The sequence below is a fragment of the Sciurus carolinensis genome, chromosome 2 (genome assembly GCF_902686445.1).
Source record: "Sciurus carolinensis chromosome 2, mSciCar1.2, whole genome shotgun sequence".
Classification (NCBI taxonomy): Eukaryota; Metazoa; Chordata; class Mammalia; order Rodentia; family Sciuridae; genus Sciurus; species Sciurus carolinensis.
The window spans coordinates 148315676-148339944 of record NC_062214.1 but is presented as its reverse complement, the minus strand read 5'-3'; the positions used below and the strand labels follow the sequence as shown (position 1 = coordinate 148339944).

General features: G+C 34.2%; 1 protein-coding gene across 1 annotated transcript in view; it reads left to right on the top strand.

Annotated features, from left to right (window-relative positions):
* The window catches only part of Mdga2 (MAM domain containing glycosylphosphatidylinositol anchor 2), a 757479-nt gene that overhangs the window by 319125 nt on the left and 414085 nt on the right, over positions 1-24269 (top strand). Inside the window, exon 2 of the mRNA XM_047541595.1 lies at positions 12482-12621. Within this exon, the coding sequence (XP_047397551.1) occupies positions 12482-12621 (140 nt within the window). The remainder of the gene's footprint in view (positions 1-12481; positions 12622-24269) is intronic.

The window sequence follows — 24269 nt, the reverse complement described above, 5'->3', positions numbered from 1 at the left end:
ACATTTGGGACACAGATCCTTCAGAGTAGGCAATAACATGTGGGTGGGCAGGACATTACTTGAGTGTTGGTACTTTTAGGGGACTTGGGGAATTTGACAGGGCTGAAGACTTGAACCATAATGAACTTGGTCATTCATTGTATTTTTTTGGTGGGGGAGTACCAGGGAATGAACTCATGGGAACTCTACCACTGAACCACATCCGCAGCCCTATTTTGTATTTTATTTAGAGACAGGGTCTCACTGAATTTCTTAGTGCCTCACTTTTTGCTGAGGCTGGCTTTGAAGTTGTGATCCTCCTGCCTCAACCTCCCGAGCAACTGGGATTACAGTTTTGTGCCACTGCACCCCACTTGAAATTTTCTTTATTATCTTTATCACTATACAAATGAGCTGAAAAGAGTTAAAATGAGGTTGGAAGATTGCCAGAAGCTATTAAGAGTTTCATTAAGAGACTTGGGAACAGGAAGAGCAGAAATTGACATGGACATCTTGGAAGAGTACAAAAATCACATGTCATACTCCAGTATTGGTAACAGATTTCAGTCACATGAATGCTTACTGAGACTAAAAAGTCAAAGTTTGCCTCAAAGTTGGAATCAAAGATGTGGGCTGCACTTCACACAAACTCGGTATGGCAAAGAAGAGGGTAAAAGATTTTTGAAGTAGAGAAAAAAAAACACATAAGAAAATTCAGACGATTCTGTGTCAATAAAGAGGGACCTGAAATTCATGGGGGAAATATGGTAGGGCTAAGTCTCTCCTTTATCCATCTGACTAAAAATATTAGGGCAACTCCAGAGTGCAAGTTGAAACACTATTGCTGTCAGAGAAGCATAGCTTGACTCAAATAGAAATAAGCTCTAAGATTATATTATTTGTTCTAAAAAATAAAAAGTGCTTCTTGCGAAAAAATTGAAAACACAGAACCATATTAAGGAAAAAAACAAAGAAAATCAGGAAACGAACTTGCCTCCAGACATCACCATTGTTAGCAATCTATCGAGTTTCCTTCAGGCATGTATTTAGGCTCAGTATACAATAGTACATGAGCAGGATCATACTGAACTCATTATTTTTAGCTATATATTGCAGATTTCTTTCTATGTCAATAATTTGCATCATTTTGTATTTATAGTATGAGGTATTTAGGAATGTTTCATCATTACTTAATCCAGTACTTTATTGCTTGATACTTACATTGTTTATAATTTTATCATTTTCAAAAATGATACAATTTTCCATCTTTTGTGATTATCTCTATTATTGTTTAAGAAAAAAATTCATAGAAGATCTTTGTGGTGACCTCCTCTGTATACACTGTCTATATGTACAGCATTTCCACATACATTCTAAAATATTAATGGCTTGCACCTGCTGCCAGCTCATTGACAGTATTGAGCATTAATCATCACTTAATCAAAAAATCCTGATTACTAATCAGTTTCACAGATAAAGAAATAAAGAGATAAAAGTCAAATCATTTGCCTAATATCACTTAGTTTATGTCAGACTGTGGAATTGAAGCTGTGTACCTGGAGTTAGAGCCCTTATTCTTAACTATAGTGCTTATTTAACCTCTATGATCCACACTCTTCTCAAACTAAAAATCAGGTTTTGCCAGTGTTTTTCCATATCAATTAATTTGGAGCTATCAATACAGTTTTCCTTATATGCAATTTTTTTCCCAGATTTTTCCTTTATAAATTTCACAGTGGGCATATTTGTGAATACATCTTTTGGTAATTTGTCTCTTCAGACTAATTCTTTAGAGATGGATGGAAGGTAATGTTTATTTGACATTTGGATCTAGAGTAGTAAACTACTTCCCAGGAAAACTGTGCTGACTCTCTCCAACAAGCATGGGTGTACAAATGCCTCACACTCAGTCCCCATTAGGATAAATTAATTCATTATATTTACTAATCTGAGACAAATTATTAAATTTCTTAATTTTCTTTTAAAATTATTTACTTTGAACAGCCACCTAATTTTGGAAGCATATTTTGAAAGACAGTGATCTGTTTTACAACTTGCTTTGTTTAAAATCTAAATAGCTTATTTGGTTTAACATCCAATATAGATATGAGCATGACAATTTTCTAGGGTAAAATTAGAAGAATTTAAGAATTTAAGAATGCTGGGACAATGTAAGCCAAACAATTTTACATTTAACAATAATGGACTGTGGCTACAAGTAATTATGTACTTAGTTATTGTTTATATATTGCTTGTTTGTTCAAATAATTACAGGGAAGTGCTGCTACTTAGAAAAGTGAAATAGAATAAATCGGTTAAAAATATAAAATAAATAAAAGCATCTCCTGTACCTGATGTGTTGTGAGTCAGTCCTTCAACTTGATCCTATTCTTAGGATTTTAAAGATTTTTGTGATACTGCAAATTTCTATATTATTTGCTTTGTTAATAAACCCTAACATTATTAATAACAATCATGACAATTCTTAGAAGACATATTTATTAATATTTTTAGGAGAATGTGGAAAATGTTCAGAAGAGGTATTTATTAATTTATTTAGGAGAATGTGGAAAACATTTAAAATTGAAAGCAGGGTCATGCCTCTATGGTCAGCCAAATGTGCAGAGATGCTTTGGAGGCCCAACCCCTGGGGTGTGAAGTAACAGTCCTGGGAGGAGGTAGGTCTAAGAGAGTGCCTGGGAAATGTCATGCAATCTTGAAAAAGTGAGATGTTTATGGGATGGATTTAAAAACTCCATCCTCAGGAAAAAAAAAAAATCAAATTGTTTAAAGAGAAATTTTGGGCAATTTAGCCCTGTGTCTATATTTTTGAAATTGTCAAAGACTAATATTTTAAAAATTGAGAGTCCAGTGATAATATTTGCTGATAATTGCTTATGTTTCACACTGTGTGACTTAGACAAATGTTTTTACTTTGAACTCTCATGGCACAAAGCAACTCAATAAAATTTCACTTTGATTATCAAAATAAAAAGAATTGATGATACTTTTTCTACATTCTGTTCTTCCCAACTGAATCCCAAAGACATAATATCTAAGACTTTATAAATGGGGAAGTAGCATGGTAAGATGAAAACGCATGGCACACAGGAGGAATTGTGCAAAGTGGAACAGAAGGCAAGACCAAGCTTTCCAACTCATGAACTTTAACTGGTGGTGTTTGTGTTTTCAGATGAAATGAAAAACATGTTTTTTTCAAGATTTTGGGGAGGACTAGGATCATCGAAATACCACGCGTTGCACAGGCACCGCCAGTACTAAAGTTCTCAGTCCGTGAGAGTGTCGCACAACACTGGAGTCAGACGCACCCTCGCTTTATGACAGTTGCCCTTCTGCCTGGTCCAGAGGGGAAAAGAGCCAGATGGGGTGTATATCATTGCTGCACTGATTCCTCTCTTCTGGGGTGCAAAAGAATTTGTCGTGACCTGCTGAGGACCTTGTCCTTCTGGATCCCACGGGCAGCAACTGTGATATATAAGTGGAGAGAAGCAGTGGGGAAGTTGTCAGACCAGATCCTCAACATTCTCTGTCTGCCTTTGCCACTCCTGGACAAGCAAATTGAAGATTTCATTTTTGGTGTATTTTGTAGCAAATTTCATTTGTTTCTTGGTGAGCGAGGCTGGAAGAAAGAATAGCTTTCTCTGAATATCCGATTTGCAGTTAAGGTTAGATGCAATGGTGAAGCTGATTTCTTTCTGGTTAGTGTGTACTGAGGCTCTATAGTTATTTCTAAGAAAGATGCAAAGCTCTTAATTCTAGATAAGAAGGATATTCAGATATACATTTCAGAGTGGGGAAATGATGTGCTCAGTATCTACCTGTGCCTTCAAGAGTCCTCAACTCTCCAGGTTTGGTGATAATTCATAAGAGACAAAGAAAAGATTTAGTTCAAGAAATCATGGCTAGCTGATTGTGCGATATATGGTTTCTGACACTATCAAGAGGGAACCATTTCACAAGTTTGATTTAGGGAGGAAACCTGATTATAGACTCAGGATTAAATGCTACCCCCTCCCACAGTGCTGTAAGAATCTCGTTCTCCTTCACAGTGCACCTGCACAAATTTCAAAAGCCTTGAAAAATGGAACCCCAAAAGCGAGAGGAAAACTCCCTTGTGTTCTTCTCACATTTTTATTTTTTTGTTTGCTTTTGGTTGTTTTGTTTTGTTTTGATAGTCTGTGGCATAGTCTTCAAAGTTGCTGGCGCAGTGTTTTTGTTTTTTGTTTTTGTTTTTGTTTTTATCTAGAAGGTACTGGTAGAGAACTGGTTTAGACTTTATTTGGAGACAATTCAGGATGTGCCATAAAAAAAAGCAGAACTTACAAACAGAGTGTCACTTTCCTATCCCAAAGAGGGGAAGCTGAGTTCCCCACTGTATTTTCCTCCATGTCAGGATATTCAACTGAGTTCACACAAATCCTACTGAGTAAAATAGAAGCCTAATGAAATATCTGATGACTTTCAAGTGAGATTCCTCATCTGTAGACTAAGAATTTCTCCTGACAAATACAGGGACGAACACGGTGAAGGGTTTAGAATGGAAACATCCAGGTAGAGACCATGACTAGTGGCCAGGCATGTGTCAACCCTGATGGCCCAAGGTTCCTCTCTGACATGTCGTCAGAGGTTGTCAAATGCTGGACTTGAAAGGAATGTAGAACATTACATTTCATAAAACCTTCATGTTTTTCCATCTATAAAACATATGAGACTCTTTGAAGATTTAGCCTTAGATATTAATCAGTAACATTTCTACATGAAAACAAAGAAAAGAAAGTATTTATAATGAAATTTGAAGTTGCAAATGTGGAAACCTTCATGAAATACAATTTTCAAAGTGCACAGAGCTTTCATTCAAAAGGAAACATACATGTCATTTTATGGAAGACAATTCAGGTTGTTATTGTGCAGTTTTGTATTTCATTTTCTGTGAACTTAATAACTTGATTCAAAAACATTAGCAAAAATGACATTATAAGATAGTTTTTACACAAAAACATTATTGCTTTTATCATTTTTTAACATTACAATGTAAATTGCATTTTTGTTTAACATTAAAATTTAATGTACATAATTAAATTGTTACTGAATGTCACTGTTTTCTCTTGAGGACAAACTTTCTTCTTAAATAATATATGTTGTACATAAATAGATAATGTGCTTTAAACTCTTGGCTAGCCCTAACCTAAAATACTATGGTAACTTTTGTTATTAGGAAACATGACTGTCTTTTAAAACCAGGGACTTTGAGGTTGATTTTCTTACCTTCACCTAAGACTTTGGAGAGTCTCTCAAGGTGACTCAATTTATTACAGTGCTGCCCAACATGTGCTTAAGAAATAATCCAGAGCATTCAAAACCTTTCATAATCAAAGCCTTTCTCCAAAGTCATGCAGTGTAGTTATGATCTTCCTTTGATTAAATCCAGTTTAATCAATAGGCTATTACTACTTTCATTTTATAGCTCATCAAATCAAAGATAAAAAAGCATTTCCCGCCAGTGGAGAGTAATACAGTATCAACCAAATCTGTGTGTCCAGGAGAGCAGGTAGAGGACTGGGGAGGTAAATTCACATCGATACTGAAATTTTAGCTAATTCAAAATAACCTATAGAAACAAGCAAAGCAAGTGAGTTGAAGGTTGATTTCAAATTATCTGTATGTTGCTTATATATCAGGATATTGTCCTATGTAAGATTACAGAAATGATAATACTAGATTTTAGCTCTGTTTGAGGAAATTATTAGAATGGACATACATATTGAACACTTTACTTTTTTGTGCATGTTTGGGTGTTTCTTTTGGTAGGTGCAGAGAGTATGGCAGTAGGTTGTAGGAACTATATTGTTTTAAAGTTTAGGGTAAAAGAAAGGACGATTTCAAAAGATATTTGTTTGGGATACAAAGTCATAAACACAATCTGGAGGAGAAGTAAGATATCAAAATAATGAAAAAAATAGCAGCTTACCAAGGTGGTCTTCTATTTCCTTGCCCTACACTTTTACAAACACAAAACCAAAGGGCAAAATTCAGGCTGCAGTGACCTGGGGACTACAAAGCAGGTACAGACATGTGGCTAGCAAGGTGTACTATAATTTCCAGTCTCTAGATTGTAAAGGAAAGACAGGAGCAGGCCTAATAATGCCAGAATAAATGCAATTGTTCTGACTTCATTTTTTAATATAAGAGAGATGAAGCATATTTATATGCTGTGAAGATTAACCCCGATTGGCTGTAATTGTACAGAAGAGATTAGACAGTCTTAAGGGATTTCTTCGTGTGTGGTGAGAAGCTGGCAAAGTTGAACTGATAAAATAATAAACTAAGAGGAAAGGAAAGAAAAGAAAGAAAATGAATTTGGAGGAAAATTCATTGGCAAGAATTTATAGTTGTGTTAGAAGTATACACATGATGGTCCACTTACAAAATTTAAGTAATTATTTTTTTGCATTCCTGTGGTATGATGCTGTTGAAATATGATTTGTCTATTCACCAATCCTCTTTACGTATATTTGTAAACCTCAATAGCAATTTTATTTTTTGCTCTAAACTTGGCTTAACCTAAGGTTTTTCTCCTCATACCTCCCCTCATTCATCTTTCTATCCCATTTCCCTATGGTCGTGTCTCACTCAAATTCACCAGTGCTGTCTAAATTGTCAAAGGCAATGACCTTTTGCCTGTGCTCCTCTTAAGTGATAACTCTGTCAAAAGTGTGTTGCAGCTTGTTTTCATGCAACTTCTAAAATGCTTCATTTTCTTTGTTCTCCTTCTACCTCTCAGTCTTTGTAACTACCGTAAGGCTCTTTCTTTGGCTTCTCTACTTAACTCATATTCACCATATAATTATCATTATCCTCTTTATTTCTCACACTCATGCTGTGCTGTAGAGATGTCATCTATCCTGTCATTTAAAAAAAAATCTAGATTTTTATGTTCCTCAATGACTTGTTCGTCACTGGTCAGCTTACCATCAGCATCCAAAACTGAATTCTTCATTTTCTTCCCCAAATCTTTGTATTCTCCCTCTCTGTATCTGAGTTCATGGTTGGAGAATACATAATATAACTAGCCTGGGGTAAGGATGCCAGGCAATGGAGTTATCAATAGTGCAGGAATAATTGTGGAGCAGGCCTGTGGACACAACACTTAATTTAAAAGCCAGACTGAGAAATCATTGTGAAAAGGAATAGGGGAACAGGGGAGAGGACTCAACATTATTTCTTAAATGAAGAAAGAGAAAATAAGAATAGAGGTTACCATATCCTAGAAATAGTGTGCATATGTGCTGTATTAGAAATTTGAATAAGCAGAAGAGACCAGTTATTGACAATGGTGATTAGCTAAGTATGAAACGTTATAGGAAATGAGATAAGTTTTATGAAAGATTATGACAATTTAAACCAATCAAAAAATTATATTAGTGTTGTGTTTGCTTTTATAAGCAAACTGAAAGATAGCTAAGAGAATGGCATAAGTAATACATGCTGTGTCTAGCGTGTGGGGCAGTAAGATGTGGCTGACTCGCTGTTTCTCTCCAGAATCTAGACTGTGTGAAGGATGTTGGTGCAGAGTGGTTTAGCAATATTTCCAGGGGAGTTTTTAAGAGACGTGCAATGAACATCCCTCTCCCCACACTGTCTATCTCAGGAGCTCTGTTGCCTGCACCAAGAACATAAGTTACCTTGATCTAGAGAAGAAGATTAGTAGTGTTGCAGTGGCAACCTGAATTCCCAGAGAGTAGGCACAGGAGGAATATGAAGGATTTATTAAAGTGCAAGGCTCTTTCTTGGAGCTCTCAGGGAGACAAAACTCCTAAAATGAAAACAGTTGCTGTCTAATAACAGCATAACCTTTAGGACATGTGCCTGTTACTGGAAAGCACTTCTCCTTTAAAACTTTTATCTTCCAAGTCCTCACTAACAAACTCCCCTGTGACTTGGACTCTGGGTACTTTGTCTCAAGCCTTTTCATGTAAGCTCCATGGTGATCAAGTGGGAATCTTCTTCTAAAAAATAAATCATCTTTGATTTAGTTAGCCAAGATATCAACTTTAGTGTCGTCTTAACTCCTTCTCCCTTACCTCAGTGCTACCTATCAAGTCCTATTTAAGCAGACCTCTAAAACATGTCTCTCCTCCATGTCCTCTGCCAAGTCTATGCTGTGTCTCTCCTCTGTCTAGAGACTCAATGTTCAGTTGAGAGGGTGGTACCAGTGTCCAGATGTGGAGTAAACTGTAAACACAGGGCCACCTTTCAATGTAGTTATTTCAGGAGCACAACAGACATTTTGTTACAGGTTTTCTTTAATCGTACTGTTGGGGCTCTCTGAGATGCCCTCCTCCTTTTCAAATATAGGTTAAATGTCACTGACATTATGTCTCTCAGGTAGACTTAGTCCTCCTCTGCTTTGTCTTCTGTTAGAGTATTTCATCTCTTCAACTGTGATTTTTTAAAAAAAATTATAATTAATTGGGCAGATCCAATGGGTTTTAGCCCTTAAATGTCACAGCTCATGACATTAATCTTTGTGGTTAGTGTTGTGCCTGATACAGCAGTTGCTCAATAAATATATGCCTAAAAGTCTGTATATGACATAAAAGAATAAAAATGCTCCTAGTTTTTGTGATTGGAGAATAATTTATTTGTGTTCTTTTTCCAAGAGAGAGAATTTGGTTTAACTTTCAAAAGTGTATTCTAAAAAGATTAAAGAATGCCTCTTTTTTACCCTTTTAGGCTGACCTCTTGAACCCAAGGCCAACTTACTCAAATTAAGACAGCTGATATGATTAATGTTAGGAAAGTAATGAGATTTGGTTTACTTCAGTTAAATTTGGAAGAATATAAGTCTTATGCAATATTTTAACATTTTAATCCATTGCTGACTCTACAGGGCAAAGGGAAACATAACCCTTGATCCAATTTCAGGATGATAAATTGAGGATTTTTCTAACAAAGCAGAGGATAAAAGATGTCTTGCTTCTGCTATTATAAGGAAAATTGCATTTATATGTAAAGTAAGTAAACTTAGTGCCATGACAGTTGCTATTTTGCTAAGAGATTCGTATCGTTATACTATTAGTGATATTTGCTAACACAGAAATTTTAAATTAAATATTAAATAACTATTCTATGCTCTAAGTAATATGATTTGAGGCGTATGCCAAATATGATGCTTATCTTGGCAGTGAAGTGCTTAATATCTAGTTAGAATATTTAGAAAAAGGAGAATTGCTAGGCAATACATGTCTCCTGAGGAAAAAAAAACAGAGAAGGTAAGTAATTGTTAATAATTCAAGTAGGTGTGAAGAACACAGAATCAGTTTAGGGATTCTAGAAGTGGGGTGTCATGAGCAGAAGCATTTAAAAATCTCAATGTTCCTTATCTTTTTATGGATGATATACTGATATTACAAAGAAGTGGGGTTTTAAGCTGAATAGTCAGTATGGGGACCCTTCACAGAGGATGCATTTGCCACCCAGGAAGAGGAAATGGGAATTGGATGAATCAGGGAGAGACATTATAGGTTCTTAGGCAAGAAATTTGATGAAAATAGAAATATCAAAGTACTATTTGAGTAGTTGTAAAATGTCACGGATTTGGAAGGGTCTGGAGGCTGGGTCCAGTGAATTGGGACAATGCTATACTAGTTTGGAGAAATTTTACTAGTTATATTGTTGACCTAGTTATCATGCTCTTTTTTGTTTAGTTTTTTAGTCTTTTATTATTCATCTAGTCTAGGTTTTGTTGGGGAGTTACTAAGACCTGTAATTTAACTATGACATAATTTTAGTAGACATTCTTTAGGGAAAGAATGAAGCACTGTTTTTTTTCTTATTTAGGCTACAGATAGGCAAAGGACTGTGACAGGCTACTGGAGGTCCTCACACTTTCCTTCTCTCATCTGGAAACAAGACAGTGAACAGGACGAACTCTAAGGCTCTTTCAGGTTCACTTTCTTCAGAATTAACAGAAACTTCCAAAATGTTCATCTTATTATTGAGCAGCTTAAGTGTATATTTTGATGCATACCAAGAAGAGTATGTGTTGGAAACTAAATCTGGTGGAATATTCCACCCTCTTACAGGATAGGTGGTAGGTTCTTGATGACTGCAGTACGTAGGCAATTACCTTTTCCAAGAGTGTGTTAAAATATAGAAGAAAATAGCAGAAAATTAACCCTTGTAAATGTCACAATTTGCCTACTGTATAATTTAAATAGCTTAAATAAAGCTACTTATTTGCATAATGATGCATTTGAAAGATATATCTTAAAATAACAATACTATGCATTTATTTGATATTAAAACAAAAATAACAAGTATAAATTAGTCTGGAAAAGATGTCATGTAACAGTATAATTAGATATACTAATAAACATCTGAGCTATCACTTATTAAGCTAAATTTAGCATGTAAGTTTATTTCAAGGTAAAAAGCTGTATTTTCTATTTAACTTTTCTATTTTTGATTTACAAGCATTTATTCATTGTCATTAGTTTGTTAACTTCTATTATATATATATATAATTATGTAAGGCAGATGTCATAAAATAATTACCTTGTTAGTATTACTTATCTAAATTGAAGTCTAAATTTGATCACTGTCAGAAATGATTTGTAGGAAACATTGTGTGGAACATCAGAACACCAGGGAAACACCAAAGATAAGAATTTATAATGTCATAAAACCTAACAAACTATTACAATGTCTAGACAGAGTCCAAAAGACATGGTAGATAGTGTTTGATAAATTAATTTTATAAATCAAACTAAACATTTGATTTGTTTGTCATTTTTCAAACCAATGAAATGATGTATGGCATGAACTGTAGTTATTTAAAAAACAAAGGAGAAAGGCCTTTTTATCCCTTAGACTTTTTTCCTTGATTTAACAAATATTTAAAAGCCTCAGAAAAGTGTTTCTACTAATCTATTCTATGTAGCAGTGCCATTGTAATCATCTGGTGAATTTGGTAAAAATGCAGATTCTGGGAGTTTTCTGTGAATATTTGGGGTCTCTGTTTAATCTCTGATGTTTATTTGTGATGAGTTCTTGGGGTGCTTATTATGCATATTAATGTAAAATGCACTTTTCTTGATGCTTTCTCTTCTTATCCCTTTCAAAATGTGCATGTCATTTGCTAATGGGTATTGGAGAGCAAAGTCCTGAATTTTAAGATTGAAGAACAGAACTGTTCTCAGGTAGATAGAAAAGAAATGGAGTTGCCAGTTGTTTTGTTATACATTGGTTTTTCCATCTTCATTTCTGCCTGAAATTAAGAAAGACTACAAAATTTGCTCTTTAAAATTATTCAACTCCATGAGTGGCCTATGCACTTATGTTATATAAAGCAAAGAATTACATATTGGAAACTATTTTGTTTTGCTTTACAAACACATATTTTTCCAGAAGGAATTTTCCTACAATTTGACTTTAAAATCTTTTTTTCCCCTTCACAGACACCAAATTCATGTTCAAAGTCTATAGGATTCATGATCTTCTTAACGCTAATAAGAATTCCAAATATTCCAGCTTTAGTTTTCAAGAAAGCATAGCCTCTGTTAAGAATACTGCTTTTTAGGCTCAATATTTTTGCCAGGAAATCCTTGAGATCTCTATCTTTTACATGTACATATAGTCTTTCAATTTTCCTTTAGCAAAAATATCTGTTTCTCTTCCATCCCCAATATTGTAAACAAAAATGCAGAGATCATAAATGGAGATGATTTCCTCTCTTGAGTAGTAGCTGTAGTCATCTACTTTGTTGTAGGCAGCATGTCTTAATAGCTAAGAATTTTTCATTAACTGTGAGTTTCTGCATGTTGATGGTGCTAGTCAAGTTTTTTTAGACCTGGAATGCCAAAGTAGAAACAAAGATCCTCTTTGAATCAGAATTTTAGACTTTGACATCATTACTGCCTTCTTTAATGTATTAATTCAATGATCATCATTTGTTCATATCAATAGGGGTCTGTAATTATCGTAAAGTAATTTGGTTTTCAGTTCTTATTTGTGGCTTCTTACTTGCCTCAAAGGACTTATATAATTAATCAATGAATGCCAATGTCGTCAATTCAAATTCCTTTCCTCTCCCTAATTGTCTGTTTTGCACTACCTGTATTTTTGGTACAGCTTTCCTTAATGTAATAAGGCTTGGATTTCATAAAGGAACAAGTTTTCATACATTCTAACAATCTAATTTTACCATGTGGTCTTATAATGCACAGTGATTTCCAGAGGCATCAATTTCTCCCACCTTTCTGTTCCCCTTTACCATTTTCAGACTGTGTTGGTGACTGTTAAATTTGAAGCTTTCTGTCAGGAAAATCTTTAATCCCTGGGGAAATTCAAATTATGAAGAATGATGAATCTGACTATGGTGAAGTCTAGTATGAATTGCTCTTACAATCAAGATGATTCAAGGGAAGACAATTTACTTAGCTTTTTATGTATCTTGTCTCTTTTCTTCCTGACTCGACAGCTCCCCCAACAGTTCGTATTGTGCACTCAGGCTTGGCCTGTAACATTGAGGAGGAGCGCTACTCTGAAAGGGTCTACACCATCCGGGAAGGAGAAACGCTGGAATTGACTTGTCTGGTCACAGGACATCCACGTCCACAGGTGAGTCCCGAACTGTGACATTGGGAGAAATTCTCTTTGACCTTTGTTGGAAGTCAAAAAGTATATATTTTAGAAATTTAGCTATATCTGTGTGTGTATATGTGTGTGTGTATGTGTATATGTACATATACTTGAGTGTATAACTCAAGTGCAAGTGCATGTGCAATAACAAAACCAGTGGTCATTTCTTAACATCCAAGCAAGTATTCATGTGCATAAGATGAAACAAGAAATCTTTGTTTTATATTGTGAGAAATTTAGAAGACACTTCCAAGGAAGTTGTTAAAAAGACAACTACAGAAATAACTCTGCACGATAACAATTCATATGGCAATGAGCTTATTTTAGAATGTGGAACATGATTTCATGATGACATAATTGCAGCCAAGGAGGCATTTGTTTCAAAGAATGTGATGCATGAGGTCACATGTACCTTCCGTGTTCCTAGTCATTATATTCATAGAGAACTTTAAAGAAAAATAAATGTTTGCAGGTGCTATGTGCATTCAGGCTTTCAGAGTCATCAGCTACAGCTTCCTAAAACCAATTTAATAGCGGGCACAAAAATTGAGACCTTCAAAGGATACTAAAATTACCAATAATATGCAAAGAAAAACCTGCAGGAGCAAAATAAAAGGGCTATACAATAATATAATTTATTTAAGTTACTTACTTATGTATAATGAAGAAATCTGATTTGAATAAAGAATATTCAGGATGTTTTACTCATTAATTAACAATTCTTATCATTGTAGATTTAACATGACAAGTTGAACATTCACATTGGCAACCGATTATGGCAAGGAAAAAAAAGTCTTGATTAGTAGAGTAAATTAGTAGACACAGTTATAAGGAGAAAAATGAAGAGCAATATGGGAATTTCACGAATTCACCATTTTAACCTTTTCTTTTGCTTCTTACATCCTTAAATTTTAATTTGTAAGGATCTTGTGATCCCACTGTATTGACCCTAAAAAACAAATGAAAGTAAGCATCAGATCGATCGATCGATAGACAGATAGACAAGGTCATGGTTAAAATGGAAATGGTAAAATACATTCTATAAAATTAATCCTGTTGGTAAAATGGGAAGTGGTTAAAGAAATCTAAAACTTATTTTAAAAATTAAAACTCACAAGGACTAAAATTATAAATAATATTGCTATTAACAGAAAATGAATTAAAGAATGGAGTTCTCTTAATAAAATTAGCTTCTACAAAACTTGACTTGGTATAACCAAAGTTGGTAGAAAGATTCTGAAATAAGACATACAAAGACAAAAGTGATAATTATTAAAATTTGACACAAAATAAGTAAAGGAATTTTGTATAAATATTTATATAGAAACAATTGAGTCCAGTAATAATAATTTTATTAAAATTAAGAAAGAAATTATAGCGTTAACTTGACTGGTAGCTCAGAGAAAATTCAGTATTCCTATCATTTGTCATTATTAATATTTGAAGACATGAAATAAAAATTCCAAAATCAAAATTTGGAATCAAAATAGCAGGGTCCAAATTAAAGAAGCCACTAGTAGCTTTCTGAGAGGGAGTTTACAAGAGAAGACTCACTGAGACTTCCAGTATCCCCAATATTCTCACACCTAATTTGCCAAAACTGTTCCTTTAAATTCCAAATTTTACTTAAAAATGTGACTTTTTATCTCTCTAACTTTTCCCAAGAGTTCCTCTGCACCTCTATCTTCATTTTTATTCTTTCTTAATATCAGAAACTTCTTTCAACATTCATCATCAGGAGTACTATCTTTGATCTCCAAATGATCCAAAATAAGTTCTGAAACAGAAGAGTAGATTATTATTATTTTTTCTTAAGCAGTTTCATTTTTGGAACTACTTCAACATGTTTTGATCCTAAGAAAAAGATATTGCTCCAGTATCATTAATTTTTTTCATTCCTAGAAGTGATTCTGGTGTTAGCAGGTGAATCAGTTTCGGCTTCTATTGCCTGTTTGAAAAATTAACTGGGCCTCTTCTTTGTTAACAAACTGTGTAAAAAAGGCTGACAGCACAGCTGGGTCTTGGCATCCTGGCCAAAGACTAAAGGGCATGCTGTTGGCAGCTGGTCCTGAGGATGATTTTTCCTGGCTGATAACATGAAGCTTGAATGACTTCCTTACTTGTCTAATCTGAGCATGATGATATTTGGAAACACAGTATAAGAGAGAAGTTTCGCATTTGCTCATCACTATTTCTCGATCTGCTGCCTATTCCTATAGCTATGAGTCACAGGGATTTTCTACATCTAGAACTATTTGATGGCAGCATTTCTTTCTAGGCTTTTTAAATTTTTCTTTCAAAATATGTTGTTTGGATATGAGGAGTGTCTGAGGGTTTGACAGATCTAAGGGATGTAAGTGTAAAGTCCATGTAGTGCAGTGGTTAAGAGCATGACATTGGAACCAGCCTGCCTGAGTAAAACCCTGGGTCCCCCACAACCAACAGTGTGTATGATTTTGATGTCTCTGCTCTCTCTGCCTGTGTTATAGGAACTCTAACCACTATAACTATCTCAGAATCATTTTGATGTAAATTTATATAAAAAATGTATGCATATACATTTGTAGAGTCTTAATACATTTGAGAAAATAAATTACATTCTGTTGCATTTTAAATTTGAATTGTTTAATCCCTAGTCAGTTTGATTATTTTCTTACATGTTTATCAATCATTCTTACATCTTTGTTTATTGTTTTTTCATATTTTTTATGTTTTCCTAATTTGGTGATTATCTTCTTGTAGACTTTTGGGGACTTTATATACCACATAAATAAATTCAATTACTGATAAATATGTTGCAAATTTTACTTGACAGGGTACTGTATTTTAACATTGGTTTTAGTATTTTTGTTCAAGGTTTTTTCTAGTTGTCTACTAGTTTATTGCACCTTAAACCTAATAAAAGTTTGCTTTTTGCATAATAAATATGTAAGGCCATTTTTCATATTTATAACAGAATTACAATGAATCATATGATTGCTATATAAATATGGTCTTGACTAGCAAGGCTATTACAGTCATTAAAGATTTTATTCTTGTTAATCTTCTACACAGATTCCAAAATGATAGTCTTATCATGATGAAAATCTTAGCAAACCCTGGTAGCCAACTATTGGTGCTGCTACCTGCGTATTTTCTTTGCTAGTATTTTACATGCCTTTGTACATATTTCCATACTAGTTTTCAGATTTAGTCTATTAAATTTCCTTAAAAATTCTAATATATTCACATGAAAAAAATACTAGATTTTTGGGTTTATGGCTAACTCTGGAAGAATCAGATTCTGCTGTCTTTTCAGAAATTATCAAATAATACATGTATTCTTTATTGTGGATTATGGAATTCAATATAACTTTCTTTTTTCATATGCAATATATAAGTCTTAATTGGGTATGTCTTTGTTAGCATGTGAGAAAATCTCCAAATAAAATACATTTAAAAAAAGTTATTTGTATACAATGTGGAAAGAGTTTAGGATAAACATCTAGAAATTTATCATCTAATATTCCACATCAATGGCTACTTTCACAATCTCCCCTTTACAATGTGTGTGCACATGCACACACACACACACACACACACACACACTTCCTTCTATAGTTGAGACAGATATTTATTAAATTTATACTTATATTTATAAATGTATTCAGCATAGCTTTTTCAGGAGGAAGCACTTATTGTTTTTGTTGCTTGATATCATATCTTCAAATAATTTTGTTTCCATTGATTTTTATATAGTATAAAGAAAGCTTTTTTAAAAAAAAATATGTTCAAAAAATGCTGTGCTTTACTTTTGGTGCATCAAAATTAACCAAGAATTTTAAAAATTTAATTAAAATACTAACAAAGACAATGCCATTTTTGTTCCTCAGGAAAACTATTTTCCAAGAATTCATCCTTTGTTTTATACTGTGGACAACGTTTGTGCCTAAAAGAGACATCACACATTCCAGAAACTTTCTCAAAATGTATCAGTACTATGTACTTAATAATTCAGTACATATAGATCACTTAGCAGAGTGCCTATGATAATGTAAATGCTTTGTAAACAATAAGCATATTAGTGATTGAGTTATACACACAAAATAATAGCTTCTTTTATAAACTCCATAATTCTAATCTACTACTGTCTTCACTATACAATTATAGTTAATCAATAGGGTATATGGAGTATTCCTACCTATTCCATTAAAATTAGCTGGGACCACATGTCCAGCTTTGGCAAATAGATTTAAGCTAGACCTAATATGGGTCCAGATTTCAATGGTGTTTAAAAAGTAGGATTTAATATGAAAGCATTCTTCCATGACTTGGACTTAATTATTCATAAGACTACCTGGAATCAGTTCTAATATGCTGCTTTGATGTTTTTTGACATTTAGACATCATGATGAGTTACATTAAGTGAGGTAGAGATACAGGAACTGCCTTCATGAAATATTGAAAAGTGCTCAGAAAGCTCAGAGAGGCAGGGATGTTGACATGAATTTATTATGTGAGAGTTACTTTTAGCAAGTTCTCAAAAGATATTTGCTATAAAAAATGCACTGACCAGATTCACACTGGCATCTTTTAGGAACTCAGAGATGACTATTGTCTACAAAAAAGGTCTGCCACAGGAAATTCTGCCATGAAACTAGGATCTCTCAATCAAGAAGATGTTAGAATTCTAGAAAGGCAGACTCTGATAGTAACACTTTACCAACATTTTCCATGCAGATATAAAGGAGAAAAAATGCCAGAGTAGCAGCCAGAATGCTTTTATCAATAGGACTTTATGGTGATGAAGTTACATGAAAGAAAGAAAAATACCAAGACTTTTGAAGATTTTTAAGGTAGAGTTAGAGCTAGCTTTGAAATCAAAGGACTTGTGGTGTTAGTGTAGCTAGAATGGGAGTTTATACAAGGCAGGTTACACATGGAGTCCTGGCCCAGATAAGCTGGCCCAGGGCTATTTATCTCAGACTCCAAGTCATAATAGGGATAGACGTGCTGAGCAACTGGCAAGATCCTTACATTGGTTTATATGACCTTGGGAACAATTCATAATCCTTTTGGTAGGAAATACCAAATAGAATTCCATAAAATTATACCTCCCAAACAAATATATTAAATCTTTAGTAATACTACATCATAGGGGAAATTTCAGACTATATGCTACCACTAAATACTTCACAATGAAGAGTTAATAGTCTTCTAGTCATTTTACACGTGAGATACCTAAAAAGTCAGTCGGATTATGACATGTGATGGTAAACAACGGTAGAAAACTGAACCAACACAGCTGCTGGACCAGACATGACAATTTCACTGGAACCAATCAGCATACTTCTAGCCTAGCTGGTATCCCACTAGTGTTTGGGGAAAATGCATGCTGTTCAATTATCAAGAAAGGAAATTAAAATATTGCTTTTATGTAGGAAGGACAGTAATATGTGAGTCTACCCTAAGTCAACTTAACTTTTATTCTCTGTAATTTTATAATGTACAGAGTTTTATTGTCTTGGTCAGCTTTTTATCACTGTGACCGAAAGACCCAAGAAGAACAACTTAGAGAAGGGAAAGCTGATTTGGGGCTCATGGTTTCCAAGGTTTCATTCCTTAGAGGGCCAACTCCTTTGCTTTGGGCCCAAGATAAGGCAGCACATCATGGAGGAAGGGCCCAGTGGAAGAAAGCTACTCAGTTCGTATTGGGGTCAGAAAGCAGGAGAGTAGAGAGGAGGAGACACAGAAAAGATGCAAAGTTCTAGGGTCCACCCCCAGTGACCCACCTTCTCCAGCCATGCCCTACCTGCCTATAGTTACCACCCAGTCAGTTCATTCAAACTTGGATAGACTGATAGGTTATAGTTATCATAATGTCATCTTTTCACCTCTAAATATTCTTGTTTTAATAGGAACTTTGGGGGACACCTCATATCCAAACCATTATAGTAATATATAGAACACTATATTTGTACATGATACTTATTAAATTATTGTACTTTTTACATTGCAAACGGGAATTAGTAAGTACTTGGAATACCTCAATAAGATATGTGGATGCCAGAGAGTGATAAAAGTTGATGCTCCTCACAAGCCCTAACATTGTGGATCAGATCCAGCATAATATAGGCCTCTTTGGATTTTAGAGGCTATATATACTACATTTAAAATACTGTTCCAAGACACTTGGCCAATTAACTGTAAAGGATGTCAGTTTCCAGTATAGCTCAGAGCAAGAGAGGACTCTATGGTAAGTCCAGGTTGGAGTATAAACTGCCTTGCTGCTCAGGCAATGAGATCTATCATATTTGATGTTGAATATAAGTGCTCTGTGGACTCTGTTAAATCCAAAGAGGAGAATCATTGCATAAACCTTTAGATTTTTGGAGTGATACTAAACTTTCTAAGCAGAGTACTAATTACTGTTTGGAAAGCACCTCTTCGGTCAATAGGGAGTAGAATCCAGTTGCTACATGTTCCTTTCTTTTGTTCCATGGTCAGGCAATTCTGGGGCACATTCTATATGACTTCTCAATGGGTTTCAGTAGAATGGAACCCCATTCATTCCCAGAAATGACCAATGCAGTAACACTTTCTTATATTAGTCTTCCTTCCTTCCTTGTGTCCCTCTTCCCAATCCTCTGCTTTGTTTCTCTGGGATTAGTTCCCAAAATAAGCTACCTACTTGTAATCTCTTGATTACATTTCCTTTTCTGAGGCAATGCCAGGATAAAACTGCACCTGTCTTTTGGACTCAGACCTAATAAGGAATGTCTGTCTATATCCCTGACCTGAGTGACTTCATTGTTGCTTATCTTGTCCTCTTTAGTTGTGATCCTGAATTATTATACTAACATTTTTCCTGACACTTTGTAAAAGGAGAGCCACACATTATTAGCCAAGGTATGATATTTGATAAAGTTTTGCTTTAATTTGTTGACTTTCACATTACATAATTAGCAGGAGTATATGTCTTAGTTCATTTGGATTTTATAACAAAATACCATAAACTGGGAAATTTATAAACAACATGCATTTATTCCTTCCAGTTCTGGAAGTTAACAAATCCAAGAGCAAGGTGCCAGCACATCAATATCTGGTAGGGTCTGCTTCTTCATGGGCAGCCTTCTCACTGTAACATCACTTGGAGGAGGCAGCAAACAAGCCCTCTGGGGTCTCTTTTATAACAGCACTAATCCCATTCACAAGGGCTCCACCTTTATGACCTCATCATCCAAAGGTCCCATCCATTATATTGTCATGATGGGGGTTAGGATTTCAAAGTATGCATTTGGGAAGGACATAAATATTCAGAGCCTTGCAATATAGTCTATAGTTTTCTAATTTATTTTCCTCAGCTCTTAAAAATTCAAGTCTTTACTAAATTAAATATAAGTAGTAAAAGATTATAAGCTCATGAATAAAGAATTTTGTGAGATAGGGATTTATGATATAAATTAGGGACTCAGGATTTGAATCTCTCTAATGGTCAAAATTGCATCTTTATAGAGATCACAAAATGGGTGTCAAAACACAAAATCAAAATAATTAGGAATACAAATTGAATGGAATTTTGAAATTAGAGGCCTCCTTCCAAAATCTACAAGTTTAATGAAATGTGGTAAAAACTAAATATATCAACCTTAACAAAATCTGAAGTGAATTTTTTCAGGATGGATAGATGAGTCAATTGATACATTTTTATGATTCTTTTTTAAAAATATTTTTTAGTTGTCGATGGAACTTTTTATTTTATTTGTTTATTTATATGGGGTGCTAAGGATTGAACCCAGGACCTCACACATGCCAGGCAAGTGCTCTACCACTGAGTTACAACTCCAGCCCCCATTTTTATGATTCTAATGTTATGTATATGCTTTAAGTGTGTGTGCATGTGAGTATGTGTTTGTGTGTGTGTGTATGTGTGTGTGACTGTGTGTGAGTCCAGAAAGCAGCAGCCACTTGAGTACATTCAATATGTTGTAAATGCTCTTTTGCGGTTAAAACCATCCCTACTATTTCCAAAAAGAAGCAATATGAATTTAGTAGTTATCTATTTGAATCAACTTTATCCTTTTCACTTATAGTTTAGTACATTAAAAATGTCAATTAAAACAATTAGATTTGCTTAAAATTCCAAATCCCTAATCTAATGGAACACTCCTTAGAATGACTTTAAAATATGATGGTGTTAAATTTAGGTTTAATAGTTTCTTACAATAATAGAGAATCCTACCTGTTTACTTACATGCTCAAGAACATGCTGTCAGTATAATTAATAATCTATAACTGTACTGGTTGTAAGCATGACACATTTATTTTAAATTAGACTTATCACAGCTTTTCCTGAAATGCTCAGAGAAGCTTCAAACAAAATCAATAAGAAATAAAAATCTTTCTATGATCTGAAAAAGTTAGCTTATGCTACATAATGGATATGCTTATAAAATGTGAGTATTTTCAGGACTGAAAAATGATAAAAGAGTTATTAAGAATGATTCTATCAATTCATTTTTAGAAATTGTTAATCTTCTGATCTACTCTTAGTGCTAAAATCTTGACAACAAAAACTAAAAATAACTTATTTACCTGACAGTTTTATCTTTTTCCATCAGCAAACATTGATTTCTTCCCTTTTCTGCTTCTTGTGGTACATGAGTAAACATTATCCTGTACAACCTGGACCCTTTTTTACTAAGCTTGCCTTTGGCAAAAATCTTTAAATGATTTGGATAGGTTTGAGCAGGGCAAAATCCTTATTTAATTAGTGACTTCTCTGTTGGGTGTCATAAAATTCTATATTCTTTAACTTGTAAGCATTCAAGTTTGCAGTATAGTAGCAAATATAAGTGATCTTTTGCATTGACAACATGTAGAAGCAGAATAACTGACATTTTGGATAACTCTTTTGCAAAGTTACAGCCAATCAAACTACAGATTATTTTGGAGTCTTTTGAAATAGCACTAAAGAATTTTTTACTATGTAGAGTAAATATTTCATGGTGTATAAAACCTGTATCAGCCAACATCCAATGCTAGTCTAACTTGCTCTCTAATTCCAAAATCATATAAGTACCTAAATTACACCATCTTATAGACATTAGTTTTCTAGGACTTCTTTAAGAAAGTATCTCAAATGAGATAGTTTAAAACAACAGAAATTTATTCTCTCACAGTTTGGATGCTAGAATTCCAAAATCAGGGTGTCCACAGAGTCATTTTCTCCCTCTGAGTTTCTGGGAAGAAGCCTTCCTTGCCCTTGCTAGCTTTGGGAGAGTGGCCACCAGTTCTTGGTGCCCCTCAGCTTTCTGCTGTATCACTCCAGCCTCCACCTCTGTCTTCACAGATGTATGTGTATGTTCTTGTCTTCACCTGTGTTTTCCTTGTATAAGACACCGGTTGTATTGAATTATGGATTCACCCTACCCCAGTATTCCCATCTTAACTAATTACAGTATTCTTTTTCCAAATGTCAACTCAAATAACAATAAGAGAGAGAGTCTCTGAAGGATAATGATACTATGGAACAGCAGAGCACTGCAATGGGAATATGTGTGCTATTGTAAACTATGGTTGTATGCAAAGATTATAAAGTAAGGAAGAGTTTTTAAAAGTGAAATGAGAATTGCATAAGGTATTTTGAGGCAGTGGTCTTTGACTACAAAGACTGATAACAAGGGTGGTACCAGTCCAAGATTAAGCAGATGTCCTTGCAGAAATGTGTTTTGTAAGAGGTCAAAGTGGTCTTGTGCAAGGTCGTAGTTCTGGCAGACTTCCATGCATACCTCTTTGCTATCAAGCATATATGTCCCCTCCTTCATAACCTTCTAGCTAGAGTTTCTTCCTTCCTTCATTTATTTTTTATTAGGGATCCAAAAAAGTGACTCCATCTTGATTCTGACAGCTACTGGAAGTTAGGATTTCAAACTATTTGGAGGTTAACATAATCCAATCCATAATATATATCATTTGTCTTTTAAATTAAATTACTCAGACCTTTACTGAGCATGTTCTGGGACTACCATTGAATGCTCTGTTGTATAAATTGGTGATTGTAGTTAATAATGTGTACTTGAAAATTGCTGAAAGAGTATATCTTGAACATGCTCACAACAAAAAAAGTATGTAAAGTCATGGATATGTTAATTTGCTTGATTTAACTATTTTATTATATATATATATATATATATACATCAGAACATCATGTTGAATACATAAATGTATAGGATTTATTATTATTACTTTAATAAAGATAATAAATGAAACATGATCCATATAATTATTGCTATACATCATTAATCTTGAAGGAAATGACAGTACTTTTCCTGCCAATTTTATATTTCTTTGTCCCTTCTAATTGTCCCACCGTTTCCTCTTGGATCACTGAGTAAACAGCTTGTCACCTTTTCTAAAAGCCTTGGTTGGTTCAACAGGCTTACTTAAGTGCCCCTCATTTGTGGTCCCAGAATAACTTGCCATTTCCCTACCATAATATATCACTGTATGTTGCTTTAGAGAGTAAGTGAGATTGTCAGCTCTGGAGTCAAACTGCACAGTTTCAAATTCCACCTCTTCTGTTTTCCAACCCTGTGAATTTGGGTAATTTATTTAACATCCCATTTACTTGTTTCCCTCATGTACAAAATAAGCATAGTAATTATGGGTCAAATAATATTATGCAAAAAAGACATGTTAAAACAAAACCTTGAATAATAATGATAACCACATGATATAATAATGATATTTTTAAAAATGTCTTGCCTCTCTCTGAGAACTACAGACTCCCAGAAAACAAGAAATGAATTTTGCATTCCCATTTTCTAGCATATTAGTGTGGCTGAGAGGGTGATTTGCCTGAGGCTGCTCTTGTTTGTGGTTGTTGTTCTACTATTCTTGTTAATACTGTCCTCTCTCTATAGAAAAATGCCTTGCTCTGGAGGAAAAATGTATAGGACCCTAAACATAAAAACTTCACATGTAAAGGGTCATTTATTTATTCAGTGAGTGAATGCAATACACATTATTACTTTAGACTAATTGTTCAGTAATCTGATATGGTACTTTTAAAAAGTGTTAAATTTTATTTGCCTCTGTCCATGCCATTTACCTCTCAGCACTGAGCATTTAAAGAAACCTTCGGATTTGCTTGTGTCTGTGAGGCACTGTTTGAAACTGTATGTCTCTATGCCTGTAGGAATGCATTAAATGTTCCCTTGATGGCCGAGGAGATTTAATGCATCTTTCTATTTTACCACTCAGCAAGGACTTAGAGACACTTAGGAAATAGGATCTAGTAATATGAATCCATTAAAGCCCTTCAGCCAGAGAGAATTCTAACTTTAAACATTCCATGTTACTTTTGAAAACAGCACACTTTCCGGTATAGACAGAATATTGAAATATTGTGCTGTCCAGTGACTGTAGCAAATTCACAATGTAGCAGACAAAAACATGGTGATTCATTACTTATACCAAACTGCAAAGTCATAAACCTCTGTCTAAACAATGTAGAGACAATGGAAACCTGGTTTTCATCAGAAAAGTGTATATATATATATATATATATATATATATATATATATATCATAGCAAGTAGAATGGAACTAGACAAAGTATACACTAAGACATATTTGCCTTCATAT